We start from the raw sequence: 23843 nt of genomic DNA, 5'->3' as shown, positions 1-23843 counted from the left end.
TATCTATATAATTTTTCCATACATAGGAAAAAAATATAGGAAAAAAATATAGGAAAAAAATATAATTAAAAATATAGAAAAAATATAGAAAAATTAAAAATATATAAAAATATATTAAAAATATATATAAAAAATATAAAAATACATATATGGGGAAAAAATATATATATTCCCATTTCCCCTACCAGCCAATTTTTTCACTCCTTTCTTTAATCCCAGCCCGTACATGTGATTTTTTTTTTTTCCCCTGTGGTTTAGGAGGAAAAGCCCCAAAGCCCCGAGGCTGGAGGGCCGTGCAGGTGGGTTTTTAGGGCAGGAGCTTTTCCCAGGAGCACAAGCGTGGCCCTGTTTGCTCTGCCAGCCATTGAGGAGCTCAGCCTTTGTCTGCAACCAAAATTCCCAAAGCTGCAGGCGCCTCTTCCTGGGCACTTCCGAAGGGTTTTCTGCTCTGCTGTGGCAATGAAAGGGCTGGAAGCACTTCCAGCTGCTGGCTTTGCTGCTGAAATCCCCCCAAAAATGGACTTATTTTTGATTTTTAGATTAGTTTTAAGTGTTGGGGTTGAAATTTTATTTTTCCCCCATTTTAATGTTCTTTTTCCCCCCATTTTAATGTTAGATTTCCCCCCCTCCCATTTTAATGTTACTATTTTTTCCCCCCATTTTAATGTTATTATTTTCACTCCCATTTTATTGTTATATTTCCCCCCATTTTAATGTTATTTTCCCCCCATTTTTCCCCCCCATTTTATTAGTAATTATTTTCCCCCCATTTTATTATTAATTATTTCCCCCCATTTTATTATTAATTATTTTCTCCCCATTTTATTAATTTTTCCCCCTATTTTATTATTAGTTAATTTTCCCCCCCATTTTAATGTTATTTTCCCCCCATTTTAATATTAATGTGGGTTTTTTCCCCCCATTTTAATGTTATTTTTTCCAATTTTAGTGTTTTCCTTTTAAGTTTTTCAATTTTTTTTCCATTTTAATTCTTGGAGCTGGAGATTTTGGGGCTGCCCTGTAGGAATTCCTGCCCCTGCCCAGCAAGTTTTGGGGTGGGATTGGGAAGGGGGAATCCCCAGCACGTCCCAGTTTACCCTGGATTGGTGCTGGCACTGAGAAGTTTGTTTAAAAGCAGATTTTAATCCTGAATTGTCTGGGAAAATATTCCTTACCACCCCAGCCTTGGAAAAGCTCTTCTGGGATTGGCACTTTTAGATTTGTGTTTAAATTCTGATTTTTTTTTTTATTTTTTTGTGTCATTTGTGTTTAATTTTTATTTTAGGCAATGTATTGGGGAAAAGATCTTAAAATTCTCGACCTTACCACCCCAGCCTTGGAAAAGCTCTTCTGGGATTGGCACTTTTAGATTTGTGTTTAAATTCTGATTTTTTTTTTTTATTTTTTTGTGTCATTTGTGTTTAATTTTTATTTTAGGCAACGTATTAAGGAAAAAAAGGCTTAAAATTCTCCGCCTACACCTGGTCAGGAGTTGAAAAGCTGAGGTTGGGGTTAATTTGTGGCAGATTTCAGGAATTTTGGGATAATTGGAGCAGGAGGGATGAGATTTCCCAGCCTGCACCAAGGACTTGGAGCAGCCCCACAAATGAATTCAATAAATACATCAAATATTTAATGTTAGATTTATGGAAACCCTTCAAGGTGTGCCTTGTTGTTAGAGCTGGTATTAATCATTAATAAATAATATTTGGAATATTTGGGTTGGAAACACCTTCAGGCTCATCCCATTCCAGCCCTGCCAGGTCAGGGACAATTCCCAATGTCCCAGGTTCTTCCAAGCCCTGTCCAGCCTGGCCTTGGACACTTCAGCAGCCCTAAATTAATTAATAAAGGGTGATTAATATCATTACTGTAACATGGCATATAAAATGGTATAAAATACTGTAAAATACAATATATAAAATACAAACCAGATCATATACAATATTATAAAATAATGTAAAATGCTACAAAATGCAATGTAGAAAATCTTATATAATAGTATAAAATAATATACAATACTATAAAATAATGATATAGAATATAAAATATAATACATATAATTAATATAAAATACTAGAAAATGCCATATATAAAACTTCTAATATTGCATGTATTACATTATAAAATAGAAACCAATAAAAGTAATATTTAATATAAAATAATCTATATTTTAATTAATATTGTTAATATAAAATGATATAAAATACAATATGCAAAAATGATAATATATAATACATACTATTAGAAAAGATAAAATAATATATATAATATAATATTGGGATTGGAGTGAGGAAAATGAAGGAAAATGGGAATTATGCAGAGTTTGTGGAATCCCAACCTGAAATTGGGGTTGGAGAGGTGGAACATGAAGGAAAATGGGATTTATCCAGAGTTTGTGGCTGGAATCCTGATCCAATTTTGGGATTAGAGAGAAGGAATATGAAGGAAAATGTGGTTTATCCAGAATTTGTAGCAGGAATCCAGATCCAATATTGGGATTGGAGTGAGGAAAATGAAGGAAAATGGGATTTATGCAGAGTGTGTGGCTGGAATCTTGACCCAATTTTCAGAGAGGAGCACCATGAAGGAAAATGGAATTTATCCAGAGTTTGTGGCAGGAATTCCAATCCGGTACTGGGATTGGAGAGGAGGAATGCAAAGGAAAATGGGATTTGTCCAGAGTTTCAGCAGGAATCCAGATCCAATATTGGGATTGGAGTGGAAGAACGTAAAGGAAAATGGGATTTCTGCAGAGTGTGTGGCTGGAATCCCAACCTGGTTTTGGGAGAGGAGCACCATGGAGGAAAATGGGATTTATGCAGAGTTTGTGGCAGGAATTCCAATCTGGTATTGGGATTGGAGAGGAGGCATATGAGGGAAAATGGGATTTATCCAGTTTGTAGCAGGAATCCAGATCCAATATGGGGATTGGAGTGGAAGAACGTAAAGGAAAATGGGATTTCTGCAGAGTGTGTGGGTGGACTCCCAACCTGGTTTTGGGAGAGGAGCACCATGGAGGAAAATGGGATTTATGCAGAGTTTGTGGCTGGAATCCCAGCCCAGTTTGGGAGAGGAGCACCATGGAGGAAAATGGGATTTATGCAGAGTTTGTGGCTGGAATCCCAGCCCAGTTTGGGAGAGGAGCACCATGGAGGAAAATGGGATTTATGCAGAGTTTGTGGCTGGAATCCCAGCCCAGTTTGGGAGAGGAGCACCATGGAGGAAAATGGGATTTATGCAGAGTTTGTGGCTGGAATCCCAGCCCAGTTTGGGAGAGGAGCACCATGGAGGAAAATGGGATTTATGCAGAGTTTGTGGCTGGAATCCCAGCCCAGTTTGGGAGAGGAGCACCATGGAGGAAAATGGGATTTATGCAGAGTTTGTGGCTGGAATCCCAGCCCAGTTTGGGAGAGGAGCACCATGGAGGAAAATGGGATTTATGCAGAGTTTGTGGCTGGAATTCCAATCCAGTATTGGTATTGGAGAGGAGGCATATGAGGGAAAATGGGATTTATCCAGTTTGTAGCAGGAATCCAGATCCAATATTGGGATTGGAGTGGAAGAACATAAAGGAAAATGGGATTTATGCAGAGTTTGTGGCTGGAATCCCAGCCCAGTTTGGGAGAGGAGCACCATGGAGGAAAATGGGATTTAGCCAGAATTTGTGGAATCCCAACCTGATTTTAGGATTGGAGAGGTAGAACATGAAGGCAAGTGGGATTTATCCAGAGTTTGTGGCAGGAATTCCAATCCGGTATTGGGATTGGAGAGGAGGAATGCAAAGGAAAATGGGATTTGTCCAGAGTTTTAGCAGGAATCCAGATCCAATATTGGGATTGGAGTGAGGAAAATGAAGGAAAATGGGATTTATCCAGAGTTTGTGGCTGGATCCCAGCCCAGTTTGGGAGAGGAGGAACATGGAGGAAAATGGGATTTATGCAGAGTTTGTGGCTGGAATCCCAGCCCAGTTTGGGAGAGGAGCACCATGGAGGAAAATGGGATTTAGCCAGAATTTGTGGAATCCCAACCTGATTTTAGGATTGGAGAGGTAGAACATGAAGGCAAGTGGGATTTATCCAGAGTTTGTGGCAGGAATTCCAATCCGGTATTGGGATTGGAGAGGAGGAATGCAAAGGAAAATGGGATTTGTCCAGAGTTTTAGCAGGAATCCAGATCCAATATTGGGATTGGAGTGGAAGAACGTAAAGGAAAATGGGATTTATCCAGAGTTTGTGGCTGGAATCCCAACCCAGTTTTGGGAGAGGAGCACCATGGAGGAAAATGGGATTTATGCAGAGTTTGTGGCAGGAATTCCAATCCGGTACTGGGATTGGAGAGGAGGAATGCAAAGGAAAATGGGATTTGTCCAGAGTTTGTGGCAGGAATCCAGCCTGGATTGGTGCTGGCACTGAGAAGTTTGTTTAAAAGCAGATTTTAATCCTGAATTGTCTGGGAAAATATTCCTTACCACCCCAGCCTTGGAAAAGCTCTTCTGGGATTGGCACTTTTAGATTTGTGTTTAAATTCTGATTTTTTTTTTTTATTTTTTTGTGTCATTTGTGTTTAATTTTTATTTTAGGCAACGTATTAAGGAAAAAAAGGCTTAAAATTCTCCGCCTACACCTGGTCAGGAGTTGAAAAGCTGAGGTTGGGGTTAATTTGTGGCAGATTTCAGGCATTTTGGGATAATTGGAGCAGGAGGGATGAGATTTCCCAGCCTGCACCAAGGACTTGGAGCAGCCCCACAAATGAATTCAATAAATACATCAAATAATATTTAATGTTAGATTTATGGAAACCCTTCAAGGTGTGCCTTGTTGTTAGAGCTGGTATTAATCATTAATAAATAATATTTGGAATATTTGGGTTGGAAACACCTTCAGGCTCATCCCATTCCAGCCCTGCCAGGTCAGGGACAATTCCCAATGTCCCAGGTTCTTCCAAGCCCTGTCCAGCCTGGCCTTGGACACTTCAGCAGCCCTAAATTAATTAATAAAGGGTGATTAATATCATTACTGTAACATGGCATATAAAATGGTATAAAATACTGTAAAATACAATATATAAAATACAAACCAGATCATATACAATATTATAAAATAATGTAAAATGCTACAAAATGCAATGTAGAAAATCTTATATAATAGTATAAAATAATATACAATACTATAAAATAATGATATAGAATATAAAATATAATACATATAATTAATATAAAATACTAGAAAATGCCATATATAAAACTTCTAATATTGCATGTATTACATTATAAAATAGAAACCAATAAAAGTAATATTTAATATAAAATAATCTATATTTTAATTAATATTGTTAATATAAAATGATATAAAATACAATATGCAAAAATGATAATATATAATACATACTATTAGAAAAGATAAAATAATATATATAATATAATATTGGGATTGGAGTGAGGAAAATGAAGGAAAATGGGAATTATGCAGAGTTTGTGGAATCCCAACCTGAAATTGGGGTTGGAGAGGTGGAACATGAAGGAAAATGGGATTTATCCAGAGTTTGTGGCTGGAATCCTGATCCAATTTTGGGATTAGAGAGAAGGAATATGAAGGAAAATGTGGTTTATCCAGAATTTGTAGCAGGAATCCAGATCCAATATTGGGATTGGAGTGGAAGAACATAAAGGAAAATGGGATTTATGCAGAGTTTGTGGCTGGAATCCCAGCCCAGTTTGGGAGAGGAGCACCATGGAGGAAAATGGGATTTAGCCAGAATTTGTGGAATCCCAACCTGATTTTAGGATTGGAGAGGTAGAACATGAAGGCAAGTGGGATTTATCCAGAGTTTGTGGCAGGAATTCCAATCCGGTACTGGGATTGGAGAGGAGGAATGCAAAGGAAAATGGGATTTGTCCAGAGTTTCAGCAGGAATCCAGATCCAATATTGGGATTGGAGTGGAAGAACGTAAAGGAAAATGGGATTTCTGCAGAGTGTGTGGCTGGAATCCCAACCTGTTTTTGGGAGAGGAGCACCATGGAGGAAAATGGGATTTATGCAGAGTGTGTGGCTGGATCCCAGCCCAGTTTGGGAGAGGAGGAGCAGTGGCACTAATTGATCCTGGTAATTAGGGGCCGGCCATGTTGGCCCCGGCTGCGCTGAGGGGACGGAGCCGGCACGGAGCTCCTGCAGCGTGGCCAGGGTGTCACAGCCCCCCAATTCCCGAGCTCTGGGGACAATTCCCACATCCTGGGGGTGTTCTGCCGCTGGAATCTCGTCCCTGCTCCGGGCTGAGCTCGGCCCCAGGGGGATTAATCCCAGCTCGGGGTTTTGTTTCTGGCTGCATTCAATGCCAGGGAGGTTTGGGCTGGGTTTTTGGGAATGTTTCCTCATGGGAAGGGTTCTCCAGCCCTGGCACGGCGGTGAGTGCTCGTCCCTCATAAAATGCCCAAATTTAACCCAAATTTAGACCCAAATCTCCTGGCTGTGTCCCGGCTCTGGGGTGACCTGCAGAGCCCCAAAGCTGGGATGGGGATTTAAGCTGGGATGCGGGTTTAGGGCCTGTGGGGTTTTCCCTGCTGCAGGTTTTTCATGGAGGAAAAGCTAATTTTTATTTATAAAGCTTTTATTTCTGTCATTTTTAAAGGTCTTGTGTTTGACTCGAATTGGCTGTAATTTTTTTGCCATTTGTCCTGTTGGTTACAAGGTGCTTGTGTGTGCATGTGCCAGACTCTTTTTATGGGTGTTTAAATTATTTTTGGTGGCTTCTCATGGGCTGGAGTTACTGTTTATTAACATTGTTTGTTATTTTGTTGTGACAGGTGTAACTTATTTTTCTTGGCAAGAACAGGTTGTTGTGCAAACTCATTCCTTAGATTCTTTCTTATGGGAATTAGCTAACTGCACTTAGCTGGAGCAGCAGGCCTCAACCACAATTTTCTATTTTTCTTTTATAATATTTTTATTTTATAATATTTTTTATTTGTATGTAGCTTCACCCTGCCTCAGAATTGAATTTACTGTGTGACTTTTCCCTCTGGGAATACCTGAGGATTTCAGGAGCTTTGTTTTGCTGTGCTGAGGGTTGTTCTCCCCTGGGGTTCCCACAGTTCTGGGCTCTTCCAAGGAATTTGGGAGGAATTTGGAGGTTTGAGTGTGCTGGGCAAAGCAAAGGACAAGTAAATTCAATTTTATGGCAGGGTGATGCTACCTACAAATAACTCATTATTTTTAGGCAAAATTTATTTACATTTTAATATATATATAATATAAACATATATGTTATATATATTATATTATTATACAATTATATGCTTATAATTTATTTACATTACATTAAATGCCTACAAAAATAATATAAAAGAAAGGCCTTATGAAATTGTGGTTTAGCTCAGTGCAGTTAGCTAATTCCCATAAGAAAGAATCTAAAGAATGAGAATCAGTTTACATAACAACCTAACCTTGCCAAGAAAAATACGTTACACCTGTCATAACAAAAGATCCATCCCATAAAAATCCACAAAAAATAATGTAAGCACCTATTAAAAAAAGTCTTGCACACTCACACACAAGCACCTTCTGACCAAACAGGACAAGCAGCAAAAAAATTACAGCCAGTTTGAGTCAAAGTCTTTAAAAACTATAAAAATGTAAGCTTTATAAATGAAAATCAGCTTTTCCTACATAAAAAAATTATTTGAGGCTGCTCAAATCCAGCTCTGAAACACCCCCCACACCCAAACCAAAGAAAAATCCATCCTAACAGTGATTATTTCATTTTTCCCCCTCCTCTCCTTTCCCTGCTCCTGAGTCTGTCACCGCTGCTATTGAGAAGATTGAGCCCCCCCCATTCCCTCCTCCCACAACGCCCTTTCCCTTTATAAAGTGCCCCCACAGACTGAATTTATTACAATAAGACAACTCATAATAAATGCTCAACCCCATAAAAATCCACAAAAAATAATGTAAGCACCTATTAAAAAAAGACTTGCACACTCACACACAAGCACCTTCTGACCAAACAGGACAAGCAGCAAAAAAATTACAGCCAGTTTGAGTCAAAGTCTTTAAAAACTATAAAAATGTAAGCTTTATAAATGAAAATCAGCTTTTCCTCCATAAAAAAATTATTTGAGGCTGCTCAAATCCAGCTCTGAAACACCCCCCACACCCAAACCAAAGAAAAATCCATCCTAAGAGTGATTATTTCATTTTTCCCCCTCCTCTCCTTTCCCTGCTCCTGAGTCTGTCACAGATAAATTTTATCTTTGTGCACAGATGAAGTAGAATTCACTTCAAGCAATTTTTTTTCTACTTTAATCATCACAAAGAGCACCCACTCTCTGAGAGGTGTTTTCCTCACGAGCTCCATGTTCCCAAGTGAATCATTTTCCCTCCAGGGACCTCCCTCAATATTTAAAACTTAAATTTAAATTTTAAAAAAATCAATATTTAGGGGTCCAGCGGCAACCTGGGGGTGGAGGGTGAAGGGCTGGGTTTGGGGGAATGGGGTTGGTTTGCTCCTGGAATTCAGGTTTTGGTGCAGAAAATGATGATGGTCCTTAAGAATAAAACGGAAAATTCCAGAGTTTTAAAACAGAGTTTTAAAATTGTGGAATTCTTACGGATAGCAGGGGAAAAAAGGGGTTTGGAGGTGGCTGATGCTGGGTCTGGAGAGGTTTTTGTGGCCGAGGTGAGATCAGGCTCAGCCTGGCTCTGTTCTGACAGCCCTGGCACCTCCAGCCCAGAATTCCCCGTGGAATTCCTGCGGCTCGGGGCTGGCACCTTTATGGACGAGGTTTTTTTTGTTATTTTTTGTAAGGCTGAGTCCTGCCAGGACAGGTTTTGGGGAGCTTCATCCCCAAAAGCTGCTGGCAGGGGACTGGAGGAGCAGATCCCAACCTGAGCCCAGCCCTGCTCCTCGGGATGGGGAATTCTCCTGCTCCAGGGGCTCAGGAGCTGCAGGGAGATGCCAGCCCTGGGATTGTCCCCCCCAGCTGTGTCCCCCTGTGGGGACACTCAGGGGGTTTGTGGGGTTCCTCTCAGCACCCCCTCCAAAGGCAGAGCTCCCTTTGCTTCTCCTTTCCCAAAGATTCCTGGTTTTCCCGAGCAGATGGAGCTGTTACACAACCCGGCTCCCGAGCACATTCCTGCCACTTTTGGGATTCTGCTCCAGAGGAGACCAAGCAGCAGCTCAGCCCCCCTGGGTCTGCTCGGGGGAGGAGGATTCTCCCGGGAGATTAATGGGAATGTTCCTCACCTGAGCCTTGGTGGGGTGGGAAAAGGATGGATTTGGGAAAGCAGAGCCAGGAATGCAGCGGGATGAGCCTGCGGGGCCCAGCTGGTTTTGTGGAATGTGTGGGTCCCACAGGCTGGAAAACCTGGGATGGGGGAAGATGTCCCTGCCCCTGGGGAGCAGGGTGAGCTCTAAAATCCCCTGGAATCCCAAACCACCCTGGAATTCTGCAAAAAGAGGGAAAAGCTTGGAGGAACCCACTGCTCTCCAAGGGCTGTGGTGGGGCCTCTGCTCCTGGAGCTCTGGAATTCCAGGATTCCCCAGCTGGCTCTGGAATCCTTGATGCCAGGCACTGAGCAGATAAAAACCAGTGCTGAGCACAGTCAAGCTCAGGTTTAAACCGGGTTTTAACACCCAGGAGGATTTTTCCTCCTTTCAGCAGTGCCCAGAAGCAGCACGGGAAAGGATGGAGTCATTAAGAAAAATGTTGGGAATAATAGCTGGGAAATATTAACTGGGAAACAAATATTAACTGGGAAATATTGAGTGGGAAACAAATGATGAGTGGGAAGTACTGACTGGAAAACAAAGAGTGAGTGGGAAATATTAACTGTGAAATAAATATTAGCTGGGAAATAATAACTGCAAACCAAATATTGAGTGGGAAATATTGACTTGGAAAAAAACATTAGGTAGGAAATATCGACTAGGAAATAACTATGAAAAATATTAAATGTAAAAAATAATATTAACTGGGAAATAAATATTAACTGGGAAACAACTGGGAAAAAAACAACTGTGAAATAAATATTAACTGGGGAATAACAAAAAAAATATGGAGTGGGAAATATTAGCTGGAAAATAATTACTGTGAAACAAATATTGAGTGGGAAATAATGACTGGGAAATATTAACCGTGCAATAAATATTAGCTGGGAAATAATAACTACAAGACAAATATTGACTGGGAAATATTAACTGGGAAGCATTGACTGTGAAACAATTAACTGGGAAATAATAACTGTGAAACAACTATTGAGTGGGAAATAATAACTGTAATAAATATTAACTGGGAAATAAATATTGAGTGTGGAATATTAAGTGGGAAATAACTCGGTCCCACACACTGGGAGGGAGTTAATTAGTGTCAAATGAACAAATAAATGGCAGAAAGAAATGTCCCCACGCCCCCCTGGCAGTCTGTGAAACAACTATTGAGTGGGAAATAATAACTGTAATAAATATTAACTGGGAAATAAATATTGAGTGTGGAATATTAAGTGGGAAATAACTCGGTCCCACACACTGGGAGGGAGTTAATTAGTGTCAAATGAACAAATAAATGTCCCCACGCCCCCCTGGCAGTGCCCTAAAGCTGGGTCTCTGATCCCTTGGCTCTTCCCTTTCCTTGCCTCATCTGTGGGCTGCAGCCAGGGAGGGACTGAGGAGCCTTGAGGGGGATTTATTGGGGGTACACGAATAATTCCTTCTCCTCTGTTCCTCCCCCAGGACTGAAAAAGCGCACCAGGAAGGCCTTTGGCATACGCAAGAAAGAAAAGGACACTGATTCCACGTGAGTGATCAGAGCTGTGAGACCTCCATGGGCTTTGAGCAGGAATTCGGGGCATCCCGGGCCCTTGTTGGCTTTGGATGGAGTTTTATGGCAGATGCATTCCAGCTGTTCCCTGCACGTGCAGCAAACGGGGGATTTCCTGGGAGCTCTTGATCTGTGGGGGATTTTTGGGGACGGGTGGAAAAGGAGGACTTGGAGCTGGAGCAGATTCCTCTCTGCTCTTTAGAGCTGGTTAGAGACGTAAATTGAATTTACAGAGGTGTCTGTGCAGGGTTTGGTGGCTGGGGAAGGTGCAGGGGCTGGTGCAGAGCAGGGTTTTCACTTCCCAGAAAACATCTGGATTCTTCCCACATCTGGTGGGGGGTGCTGTGGGTGGGGGCTGAGCCTGGGATATTCTCCAGCCCTGGCACAGCTGCCCAGGAGTCCCCATGCCTGGAGGGGTTTAGAATCCCTGTGGATGTGGCACCTGGGGACATGAGGTGGCCTTGGCAGGGCTGGGAATGGTTGGGTTTGATGACCTCAGAGGGCTTTTCCAACCCCAACAATTCCATGATTCTCAGCCACCACCACTGTGGCTTTGGGGTGGATGTCCCCAAGTGCTGTGGCCAAGGAGCCTGTGCCAGCAGGTCCTGGGGACAGGCAGCAGGGAGTCCCTGGGGACAGCAGGGGACAGGCAGCAGGGGGTCCCCTCCTGCAGCTCTGCTCAGGTTTCATGGTCAGCAGAAACTCCGAGGTTTTTCCTTTTATTCCATTTGGATTCATTCCCCTGAGCTGTTTTATGTCCTGGTGGGAGCTGCTTGGAGGTTTCCCATGCCGAGGGACACAGGCTTGGCCAGGTGACCCTGGTGGCACTGGCATCTCTGCCGGGCTTTTCCCGCTGCCAAGAACAGGGGACACACGGAGCACATCCCAAGAGAGGGACATGCAGCCCCGAGGTGCCATCCTGCTGTCCCCAGGGATGGTGGCATCCACCCAGCGAGCCGTGGGACAGCCGGGAGCTCCGGCTGGGAGCGAGTTCATTTCATCCATCATTTATCCCGGTGGGCGGGAGTGAGGCTGCTCTGCATCTCCTCCCCTCGGAAAACCGCTGGAGCCGGGGCTGGGCTGCCTTATCCAGGGCTGAGAGCCATCCCATCCCTATTCCCATCCCTATTCCCATCCCATCCCGCCGCTCCCGGCGGGCTGGGAGCTGCGGCAGACCCGGGAGGGATGCCGGCCGCTGGGGAGGGCGCGGAGAGGCCGCCCCGAGGGCGCTGCAATTAGCAGCAGCAGTGATTAACACGGCGGGGTCACGGCGCGGGCACGGCCCCAGGGGCTTTGGGCGCTCTCCAGATCCCCGCCGGCAGCGGGGATGGAGCGGGAGAGGAGGGAGGGATGGAACCGGGAGGGGAAGGCAGGGGATGGAGAGGGAGAGAAGGCAGGGGAATGGAACCGGGAGAGGAGGGAGGGATGGAGCTGGGAGAGGAGGCAGGGGATGGAAGAACCGGGAGAGGAGGGAGGGGATGGAAGCGGGAGGGGAAGGCAGGGGATGGAGAGGGAGAGAAGGCAGGGGAATGGAACCGGGAGAGGAGGGAGGGATGGAGCTGGGAGAGAAGGGAGGGACAGAAGGCAGCGATGGTGGCATCTGCCATCCCCGGCCACCACCCTCCCAGGACACCGCGCCGGGGTCCCTGGAGCTGCTGATGGGTCTGGAATGGCTCTGCTGGAGCTGCTGTGGGGAGGGTCTCCCCAGCAATTCCAGCCGGGATGGGAGCAGGAGGTGACACCCCCTGTGCTGGGGATCACGCAGTGAGGGGGAAGCATAACAGCAGAAGGGATTTTTGCCACTTCCAGAGGATTTCAGGGACTCTTGTGCGAAGAGATGGAGCCTAAATAGGAGAGAAGGCAGGCAGCATGGATTAGTGGGAGAACTTTCCGGGCTGCCGCTATTCCCTGAGAACAGGGAGCTCCCGGCAGGGATCCCGAGGCAGGTGTGAGCTGTGGCACTTCCCTGGCGGTGCAGGAAACCCGGGAGGAGCCCGTCCGCATCCCATGGACATTTGCATTCCCCAAATCCCGGCATCCCTGCAGAGCCTGCGGGACCCAGCCCCGATCCCAAATCCCATCGGCAGCTGGGGATTAGGGTCCCCGGGGAGCCTCGGCAGCTCCCAGTCCCCCCAGCAGAGAAGCGTCTGTCCTCCTGGCAGGATCAAAGCCTGGAAATTCCTCCAGATGGGATTCCTGTCCCCTGCAAGGATGGACACGGGGCAGGGATGCGGGAGGGTGCAGGAGCCAGCTGGGACAGTGCCAGCCCCAGCACTTTATTTCCTGATAAACCTCAAATTTATCAGCTGATAACACAAGGGGGAAAAATTCTGTGACCTTGTGTGTGTTCCACAAGGAGCAGGTAACTCAGATGTGCTGACAATGTCATAAACTCCAGGTTTTGCTGCCATGAATTCATTTCAAAATTTAAAAATTAATTTCCAGGAGTGAATTGGGTGTGGTCTGGGCACTAACACAGCTCCTTTTTCTGCTCTTTCCAGGGGGTCACCAGACAGGGATGGCATCGTGAGTATTGCCCAGGGTCACCTCCCCTTCCACCACCATCAGCATTTGTGAGAGGTTTTCTGTTTAATATAGAAAATAAATGTAAAAATCCATGTATAAAAAGGCAAATTCCAGGTTTCATATAAAAATACCAGCAGGGGAGGCCTGAGGAGCACCAGGGGCAGAGGGAGCAGGTGTCCTGCTAAGCCCAGCTCCTCATCCTCATTTCCACCCCTGCTAATTGGCTTGGGACAGATTTGCTGCCTGAGGAGTTCATTGCCAGAGCAGCTGTTTCCAACCTCTATTTTTATTTTCTATATTAACCTGAAAACAAGGAGATGTTTGTGGTTTGTTGTGGTTTTTTTTGGTGTTTTTTTTTTTTTTTTTTTTTTTTTTGTTGGTTGGGTTTTTTTTTTTTTTTTTTTTTTTTTTCTTTTTTTTGGTTGGTTGGGGTTTTTTTTTTTTTTTCGTTTTTATTTTTTCAATTATTGCTGCTTTTATTCCTGGTGTTAGACTGAAGTGTCCCTGCTGGAGCTGGGTAGGAGATGGGCCCTGTCCCCTTCAGTGTTTGATATAAAAATTATTCTGGGTTCAGACTCGGCTTTATTTCTTCAGCAAATCCAGATTTTAGAATTTCACCTCAAAATAAAGATGAGCTCCTTGTGAGGCTCAGCAGGGACAGCAGTGCTGGGGTGTCTTTAAAAAGATAAAAATTTGGGGGCCAAACTGCTCCTTGCAAGAAATAATTTTTGTTTTCCCCCCAGTCTGACCCAAAATCCTTGGCTTTGGGCACTCCTTGTGTTTTTAAGCTGCTTGTTAGGAAATAGAGATGAAAGTAAAGGTAGTGCCTTCAGGGCTCTATTCAGCAGAGATAAATTAATAAATAGCAGGTTTAGATGGGATAAATTAATAAATAGCAGGTTTAGGCTGGATAAATCAATGAAGACCTGGTTTAGGTTGGATAAATTAACAAATAGCAGGTTTAGATGGGATAAATTAATAAATATCAGGTTTAGGCTGGATAAATCAATAAAGACCTGGTTTAGGTTGGATAAAATAACAAATAGCAGGTTTAGGTTGGACGTCAGGAGGAATTTCTCCACAGAAAGGGTGTTCAGGGAGGTTTGGAGTCCCCATCCCTGGAGGTGTCCAGGGAACACCTGGATGTGGGGATGGGGCACGGCTTGGGCTGGATGATCCTGGAGGTTTTTTCCAATTTTAGTTCTGTGAATATCCAGGGAACATCCCCAGGCTGTTCCCTCTTCCAGCAGAAATCCCATGGGCAGCTTTCCTCACCAGGTGTGGGCAGAGGCACCTCAGGTGTCCTCTCCAAGGATGCAGAAATGCAATTTTTAGGGGACAAAACGAAGCTCCCAGAGGTGTTTGAGGCAGAGGAATTGGCGATGGAGACATTTGATATAATTTTTCATCCTCCAGACCCTTTTCCACATAATTTTTGCAGCCACTGGGGTGGCCAGGAGACAAATCCTGACTGCTGAATAGAGCCCACAGGAGAATCCACCTTCAGTCCTGGTGGAGCCACAGCTGAGCCTTCCTTTCCTGACAAATTCGTGTTCCCTAGTTCCTAAAACTTAATTTTGCGCACTTAAAAAGAAAACCCAAAAAAACCCAGCCAAGGAGCAGATATTTTAACCCTTTTTCTGCCACCCCCACCCTTGCAGCAGCCCAGCCCTCATCCCAATGATCCAACTTCCAATAGCAAACCTGAGGGCACGCGGGAAGGAGGAAATAAAAACGGGGTAAGGAAAACTGAGCTGGGCTCCCAGCTCCCACAGGGGTGTGGAAAACAGGGAGCACCCCTTGGTTTGGAATCCAGAGTGCAGCAAAATCCCTTTAGGGTCAGCCAGGCCCATGGAAATGGAGCTAAATACAAATGGATGGGGGAAAAGCAGGAATCCCCTGGAACAGCACCCAGAATTCCCACGGAACAGAACCCAGAGGAGATTTTCCTTTACAGCTGAGCTTCCAAGGAAGCTGCTCCACCCAGAGGTGTGGAGGTGAGGGGCTGCACCCAGCCCTGGATCAGGGAGTGCATCCTGCTAGCCCCTTGGAGGGAGCTGGGATGGGAATGGTCCCTCTGGAAGCTCAAGGGAACTGGATTGTCCAGAATCGTGGTGGCCGTGGGACCTGGGATGGGTTTGGGTGCCCAGAGCCAAACAGGAAAGGGTTCCAGAGGTGAGGGATGCCTGGAACCTCTTCCAAATGGAATTCCCTCAATGCCAAGCAGCAGTTCCTGTGTGTGTTGGTGTTTCATGGCATGGACTCATCCCAGACCCTTCCCACTGCTCCATCCCAAATTCCCAATGCCTGGCATGTGGGATAACAGGATCTGAATCCTTCCTGGGATTGCCCTTTCTTGGGGAAGGGGTTTAATCTCCCAGCAAATATTTCCTGAGAAATTTCCTGGTGTTGGGAGCTTCCCAAGGGCTGGAATTCCCCAGCACAGGGAGAAGTGGCCCTTTCCTCACTTTTCCCTAAGGAATGTTGGATGTCCACCTAAGGAATATTAAACTCCCTCTCCTTTCACCTCTCTGGGATGGGAGAATCCTGGAGATGGGGAATGCTGTTGGGTTTCTGACGTGGGTGTGGGATAACAGCAGCAGCACCTGCTAAGGCATGTGCTGTGTTCCTGCTTCCTCCATTTGAACCATGGGAATTTTCCTTTCCAGAAGAAAACCAACGGAGCCCCAAATGGATTTTATGCAGAGATCGACTGGGACAGATACGTAAGTGTCCCCAGGAGCTTCCCTGCTCCCAGCTGCATCCCATGGGATCCCAGGCTCTTCCCACACACATTTCGGGCTCTTTGGGTGAAATCAGCTCTGTCCAGACCCCAATTCCACACCTGCAGGTCAGCCAGAATTCCCAGGAATGAGGTGGCTCTGGAGAGCTCTCTCCTGGCCCACGGGAATGTTGCAGTTTAGCCAGAGAAAACTTTAAATTCTAAACGGGATTAAAACTTTTCCTTCTGCAAAATTAATCAGGGAATTTGAGGTGCCCTTCACTCTGTGTGGCCCCAGGGGTTGGGCTGTGCAGGACATCCTTTCCCACAGGAGGGAAGAGCTGCTCCACCATTCCAGGAATTCACATTCCCCATCTTCCTGGATTTCTATTTTTTTGTTCCCTATCCAGAACTCACCTGAGCTGGATGAGGAGGGATACAGCATCCGACCCGAGGAACCAGGATATATCCTTTGGTTTTGGCTTTGCCTCTTGGCTTACAGCCTGTAACAGGAGCTGGGGCTCACAGGCAGGCCACGGACTCTTTTTATTTCATGGTTGTTATTATTTATTATTAATTATAATTATTTATTTCCACCTTTGGATTTTCATTTGGAGCTGTCTCTCCACAGATAAAGCTGAATTCCCGAGGGAATTACCTGAGGCATTTGAATTGTCTTTGATTCACTGCTGTGAAATGGGGAGTGGGGGAACATCCCACAGGATGCTCCATGGAGACCAAAATGTTTCCACCTATCCTGGAGAAAAGGAGGATCAGGGAGGAGCTTCTGGCTCTTGACAAGGAGAGTGGATGGGCTCTGCTCCCAGGGAACAAGGATAGGAGGAGGGGGAAGAGCCTCAAATTCCAGGGGAGGTTTAGGTTGGGTATTGGAAAAACTTCTTCATGGAAAAGACTGGCCAGGCATTGGAACAACTGCTCAGGGGAGTTATGGAGTCTCCATCCTTGGAGGGATTTAAAATCCATGTGGATGTGGCACTTGGGGACATGGGGCAGCCCTGGGGGATGGCTGGACCTGATTGTCTCATAACCTGAACAATTCCATGAAACCCAGACACGGAATCCAGACATGGATTCACAAATCCAACCCCTGAGCTGGATTTATCCCTGAGAACAGCAGCTCCTCGTGCTCTGGCTGCACAGGGATGCAGCAGCGACAGGCCCAGCACAGGATCTCCTCCCCTCTTTTGTGGTCAGCATTTCGAGACCAAAAAAAAAAACAAAAACAAAGAGAAGCAAGCTCTCTAGCAAGCTTGGAACACCAAGGAAGGAAAATTCCTTAACTGAGCTGTACCTACCAAAGGAAAGCACTTCTACTCCTCCAGCGAGTCGGAGGAGGAGGAGGAGGCGCACAAGAAATTCAACATCAAGATCAAGCCTCTGCAGGCCAAGGACGTCCTGCGCAGCGCGGCCACCGTGGACGAGCTCAAGGCCTCCATAGGCAACATTGCACTTTCTCCATCCCCCGTGGTGAGTCTCCCCGGCCTTCCCCGGCCTTCCCCGGCCTTCCCCCGCCTTCCCCACTCCTTCCCCACTCCTTCCCCACCCTTCCCCAGCCCCCGGGGCAGTGAGTGTCACAGTGCAGCTGGTTTGTAGCTGCCAGATAAATTTGGTCATATCGATGCCTTGTGCAGGCTGCCCTGGAGCAGAGGCTGGGCAGAGCTCCAGAGTAAAGCAGGGACTGATTCCAAGGATCTCCTCCATGGATCCACCTTGGGCAGCACAAGAGCCCAGCCAGGGCTGCCCCCAAGATGAACCCAAATGGCCCCAAAATGCACGAGCGCTCACTTTCATCAGCTCTGCTCCATTTGCAGGTTGCAGTTCATTGTCCAGCCAAGAGTTTATTATGGCAGCCCCTTTTATAGGGGATTCAAAATTCCTATGGACAACCGATGGGTCGGGATCTCTGCAGCACCCAGGCCTTTAGTCAGTGGTATTTTTGCATTTAGGATTAGATGGGGTTGGCTGAGGTTGGTTTGAATCCAACCCACCCTTGCTTTGTCTGGGGACTCATTTTACTTCTAAGCTTGGGGGTCTGATATGACCAAATCTGTTTGGCAGCTACAAACCAGCTGCACTGTGGCAGTGGTGGCACAGAGGGATCATCCCAAGCTCTGATGTTCCACTTGGCTTTGATGTCCTTATTTTGGGGTCTGGTCTGCAGGGGTGTGGGTGCAGGTGTTGCTCAGATGTATTGAAATGATCTTTCCAGTTCAAAATGTCACAAAAATCCCCTTTCGTGCTCATAGAAGACATCACAATGTATTTTTTTCCCCCTCTTATCCTTATTTGTCAATGAGGAAAAAGGGGAATTTCAATCAAGGGGAATTTTCAGTCATCATCATTCAGGGTTTGCCCTGACTCCCAAGCCAAGGAAAGCATCTGTGGGGTTTTCCATGGGGTCTGAGGGATGTTTCCCACCCTGGAGGTGAATCCAGGTTCCTGGAAGGAAAGGTCATTTTTCCTTAGTCCATCCTGGCATAAAGTCCATCCCCCTCTGCTTTTCCTAGGGCTTGTTAAGATTCCTGTTGGCTCATCACAATCTGTTCAGCCATAAAAAGATTGGATTCTGGGCTTTCAGGAGGTTTTAGTGTGGGCTTAAGTGACTTCCCAGACAAAGCTTTCCATGATTTATAAATAACCTGGATCTGAATTGTGAATGGCTCTCCATGCCAAAGTGAAACAAAATCCCTGTGCTTTGTTTCTGCTTCCCAAGCAGGGAGTTTCTGTCTGTTAGCATTCCAGGATTAGAAATGGCAGTTGGATGCTTTGGGAAGCACAAAAAAAGGAGGGGAAAACCCAACCTCAAAATGAACAATTTAATATTGATGATGATAATAATAATAGGAAAAATGAGTTCTCGTGGAATGTGCATTTTATCAAGTAGGATTTTTGTCTCCTCTTCCCCATGGTGTTTTTCCTGCCGAGGCTGGGGGGTTTGGGGAGGGGTGAGGAGGACCCCAGTGTGGGATGGGCTGAGGGATTTGGGTGCTGGGCTGGAGGGGATCCCTGGAGCCAGAGCCTCCCATGGAATGTGCTCAGGGAAAACCCCTGCCAGGCTGGCAGGAGGATCCCAAAGCCAGCAGCCAAGGGAGCAGATGGGCTGGGCACTGGAGCTGGATCCTGGCACGGGCCAGGAAAGCACCAGAGCCCCGGGCAGGAGCTGCCTGCAGGAACCTGGCACCCACAGGAATTCCAGAATTCCCTGCCAGCTCCCTGCCCTTGTCCTGGGCTTGTCTTCTCTCCCAAACCAGGCACAAAGCCCTGCTCTGGATCCGCATCCCTGTTGGGAGGGAGATTATAAATCCCATGGATTGGACTGGGAGAGACCCAAAATCCCATCCCATTCCATGGGCAGGGACACCTCCCCCTATCCCAGGCTGCTCCATGCTGGCCCTGGGCACTGCCAGGGATCCAGGGGCAGCCACAGCTGCTCTGGGCACCTGTGCCAGGTGCTGTGTCTGCAGTCACTGTCACTCCCAGCCCTCTGGACTGGGAATTCTGCTGCCTTAACTGGGAATGAAGCAGACTGGGAATAGCTAGCAGGGCCTGTCATGATAAAACAATGGAATTCTTCTCCTAAAATGGCTCAGACACAATTTTTCCATTTCCAAATTCTCCCTCTCCCACGTGAGGGTGAAGCTGGAGCACTCCTGTCCCTCTGCTTTGTTGTCTTTAACCTGACACAAATCTTTGATTCCTTTATAAAAAATCCCTCACCTTCTCATTCCTTCTTTTTGTTTTCTCTCTGCCTTCTTTTAGAGGAAAAGTCCGGTAAGAAATGCAATTTTTATCTCCTGGAATATTTTAACCCAGCTTTGTGTGTGCTCTTGTCTTGTCTCTAGAGCTGAAATGCCAAAAGCAAATAACAAATCCTGCCCTTCTAGAATGAAGTTTAATTTCCTTTATCGCTGACTTAGAGCATTTTAAAATAGGATGTGTAAAAATAGAGCTGGGCTTGGCTCTGAGCGTGCTTTGGGGGTGTAGTTTGGGTCCAAGAACTTGGACCAGGTGTGTAAGGCCTTGGATTTACCTGGGTTGGGGCACATCCAAAAGGAGAAGGCAGGAAACCCACCCGTGGTGCCACTGGGGTTTCTCCAAGAGAACTCAGCTTCCAGGGGGGAAATCCCCCCATTTCCCAGGACTTGGGTTCCCCTGGGGGGCTGTGCCAGGGTGACCCACGAGGTGTGGTGGCAGCTGGGGACCTTGGGGTGCTGACGTGTCACTCTCTGACCAGGTGTCTCTTCTCTCCCCTCTCGCTGACCGCAGCGGCGCAGCCCGGTAAGAGCCCGCTCCTGGGAATGGGAATGGGGTCATGGGGGTCCTGCCTGGGGTGGGCACAGGGCTTGGGGACAGCTGCCAGTGGTGTCACACAGCCCCTGTGTCACCCCAGTGGTGGTGGGTGGGACCTCAATAACACAAAGGGGCCCTGTCTTGTATTTTCTGGGTTCCCAGAGGAAGGAAGGAAGGAATCTGGCTCCATGATCTTTGAAGGCTAATTTGTTATTTTATGATCTATATTATATTAAAGAATGCTGTACTATACTAAAGAATACAGAAAGGATACAGACAGAATGCTAAAAAGATAATAATTAAACTTGTGAGCCTCTCCAGGGTCTCGACACAGCTTGGTTGTGATTGGCCAGTGAGTGAAAACAACTCACACGAAACCAATGAACCCACCTCCAAACCTCATTCCAAAGCAGCAAAACACAGGAGAAGCAAAGGAGATAATATTGCTTTCCTTTTTCTCTGAGGTTTCTCATCTTCCCAGGAGAGAAATCCTGGCGAAGGGATTTTTCCAGAAAATATGGCAGTGACAGCCCTGAGTGATGGGAATCCCTGAGGTCCCACTCTGGTTCTGGGGTGTCCCTGCTCCCGTGGTGGGGAGGGTTTGGCTTTTGCCCCACGAGCCATTGGCACAGCTGGCCATGGCAGTGGAGAGTGCCCATTCCCAGAGGGATTTACAGTCCTGTGGCCGTGGCACTCGGGACAGCAGAGCTGCCAGCCGTGGTTTTGTGTGGCTCAGGAATTTTCTGCAGGGTTTTCTGGTCCCTGGAGTTCAGGCACCTGCAGGAAATGTCCCCTCAGACAGCTCCTGCCACCTCTGCTGGGCTGCTTTGCTCCTGGGGTGACAAGTGCCACCCACCCCTGTCCTTGTGCACCCCACTTATCCCTGTGTTTCTCCTTCCAGGGGACGATTAAAAGGAATTTATCCAGTAAGTATCTCCTGCAGCCTGTGAAAACGGCACTCACTGCACCTGCTGGAGGGGTTTGGGGAGTGGGGGTGGGAAAAGGAGTGACTTAAATTTGATTTAAAGTGGTGCTGGCAGAGCAGGTGGTTCCCAAAAGTCCTTCCTGGAGAAGGAGTGGGGGACATCCTTGGGACACCCGTAGCAGTGCAGCTCCCTGATTTAGCTCTGTACAGAAATAAATCAGAATTAAAAGCAGATTTTTCCTGCCAGGAGCCCTGCACAGCAGGGTGGGTGGGACACCAGGGGGATGCTGTGGAGTGGGAATGACTCTCATCCACGTGTGTCCTGTCCCAGGTGAGGAGATCACGCGGCCCCGGCGCTCCACACCCACGCCAGACCCCGCCAGGTGAGTGCAGAGCCCTCCTGGCATCACCCAGGCTCGGGCTCCTCATCCCACTGGGGCTTTGGGAAGGGATTGTTCCCTGGGAGGGGGAGGAATGGAATTCCCAGAGCAGCTGGGGCTGCCCCTGGATCCCTGGCAGTGCCCAAGGCCAGGCTGGACACTGGGGCTGGAGCACCAGGGACAGTGGGAGGTGTCCCTGCCATGGCAGGGGTGGCACTGGGTGGCTTTGAGGTCTTTCCAACCAAAAACATTCCAGGTTTTTGGCAGGACTGAGGGGATGGTGGTGGTTCGGATGCTCAGCGTCCATCCCTGCTCTCCACCAAAAGCTCCAAGGACATTCCCTGCTGGAAGCCGCCTTGAGCCTGATCCATAAAGAGCTGGCCAAGCTGTGGGGGACGTATTGATTTAGGACAGCAAACATGCACGTTTTTATGGAATAAAGCCAAATCTCCCTGGGAATGTGCCTTGTGCAGCTCCAGGGGTCAACTCAAGGTGTGTTGTAGCAGAGCATGGTTCAGACCCCAAGTATTTACTTTTTTTAATCCTTTTCCATGACGTTTTGACCAACCCTAAAGCAACTCAGTGTCCCAGCAGCTGCTGTGGCACCGCAAGGTTGGCACTGTGGTGCTGCCACACTCCTTTTTCCCTTTTTCCCACCTGGAACCCCGTGTTTGGCCAGCTCCTCTTTGGCCTGGGGTAAAGAAAAGTCCTTGAAGATGTTTGTGTTTGCCTCAAAGACGGGGTCAGAGCACAAACGTGCCCCTCACGGCTGCTGTGCTCCTCTCTCCCCACAGCAAGAAACCCGCGGAGGATCCGGCGGCGCTGGCCCCGCTCTTCGGGCCCCCGCTGGAGTCAGCCTTCGAGGAGCACAAGCTGGAGGGTGAGTCAGTTTGGGGCATGGCGAGTGAGTTTGGGGCAGAGTGAGTCAGTTTGGGGCATGGCAAGTGAGTTTGGGGCAGGGTGAGTCAGTTTGGGGCACAGCAAATCGCTTTGGGGCTGGGGCGAGGGCATTTGGGGCATGGCAGGTGACTTTGGGGCCATGGCGGGTGAGTTTGGGGCTGGGGCGAAGCAGTTTGGGGACCTGGGAAATTTGGGGCATGGCAAATGACTTTGGGGCTGGGGTGAGGGCAATTCGGGCATGGCAAGTGAGTTTAGGACTGGGGCGAGCGAGTTTGGAGCGTGGCAAGTGAATTTGGGGCCGGGGCAGGGGAGTTTGGGGACCTGGTGAGCTCGGGGCTGGGGTGGGTGAGTTTGGGGCCTTGGTGAGTGAATCTGGGGCCATGGTGGGTGAGTTTAGTGACAGGGTGAGTTTGGGGCTGTGACAGTCAAGCTTTGGGGCCATGGTGACTTCAGACCATGGTGGGTGAATTTGGGGGCCTGGTGAGTGAGTTTAGCAACAGGGTGACTGTGGGGCCATGGCAACTTTGGAGCCACGGTGGCTTTGGGCCATGGTGGGTGTCTTTGGGGACCTGGTGAGTGACTTTGGGGCCATGGTGGCTTCAGGCCATGGTGGCATCTCCTGGCAGGGACATGGGAAGGTTCTCCAGCCTTGAGAGAAGGTTCTCTACCCTTGGTAGAGTCCCCATTCCTGGAGGGATTTCAGAGCTGTGTGGATGTGGCACTTGGGGACAAGATCAGGAGTGGAACTGGCAGTTCCATGGGCTCTGAGGGCTTTTCCAAGCTGGACAATTCCCGGATTCCCAGGTTCCCAGCCCTCCTGCTGGAGAAGGGAGCCCAGGCAGGGGTTGAAGGACGGGTGGCCACGTCCGGGATTAATTCAGGCTGGGTGGAAACAGAGCAAGTGCTTAAGTCAATTAGCTAATTATGAGGTCTGGGAGAGATCCTGACAGGGAGCAGCTCAAGAATATCAAAACTCAGCATTTTCCAGTCAACCCTTCACCCTGGAGCAGGGGGGTTTAACTCCATCCAGGATTCTGGAGGCAGCTGTTGGTCAAGCCTTGCACCCCTCCATGCCTAGGAAATGCCAACTCAAAAATGTCATTTTTCCTTCCTTTAACACAGAGACACTTTGCTTCATTCCAAAGCTGTTTTTTCCCAGCTTTCCCAAAGCACAAGAGCCTTGCAAGGCTTGTTTTCCCCAAAGCCAGCCCCATCTATGCTCTGGAGCCGGTTCTTCCCAGAGATCTTCTCCTCTTCCTCCTCCT

At 47.3% G+C, this 23843-nt stretch overlaps 1 protein-coding gene across 1 annotated transcript in view; it reads left to right on the top strand.

The window, feature by feature from the left end:
- The window catches only part of SGIP1 (SH3GL interacting endocytic adaptor 1), a 50449-nt gene that overhangs the window by 5137 nt on the left and 21469 nt on the right, over window positions 1-23843 (top strand). Inside the window, exons 2-12 of the mRNA XM_041421543.1 lie at window positions 10727-10790; window positions 13316-13340; window positions 15002-15079; window positions 16010-16066; window positions 16473-16527; window positions 17375-17550; window positions 19843-19854; window positions 20350-20361; window positions 21275-21299; window positions 21630-21681; window positions 22473-22558. Coding sequence (XP_041277477.1) covers window positions 10727-10790; window positions 13316-13340; window positions 15002-15079; window positions 16010-16066; window positions 16473-16527; window positions 17375-17550; window positions 19843-19854; window positions 20350-20361; window positions 21275-21299; window positions 21630-21681; window positions 22473-22558 — 642 coding nt within the window. The remainder of the gene's footprint in view (window positions 1-10726; window positions 10791-13315; window positions 13341-15001; window positions 15080-16009; window positions 16067-16472; window positions 16528-17374; window positions 17551-19842; window positions 19855-20349; window positions 20362-21274; window positions 21300-21629; window positions 21682-22472; window positions 22559-23843) is intronic.

Source organism: Onychostruthus taczanowskii, unplaced genomic scaffold (genome assembly GCF_017590055.1).
Source record: "Onychostruthus taczanowskii isolate IOZ18803 unplaced genomic scaffold, ASM1759005v1 scaffold7, whole genome shotgun sequence".
In the NCBI taxonomy this organism is placed as follows: Eukaryota; Metazoa; Chordata; class Aves; order Passeriformes; family Passeridae; genus Onychostruthus; species Onychostruthus taczanowskii.
Note: the sequence above shows the minus strand (reverse complement) of the source record. Positions and strands in the feature narration are given on the sequence as shown.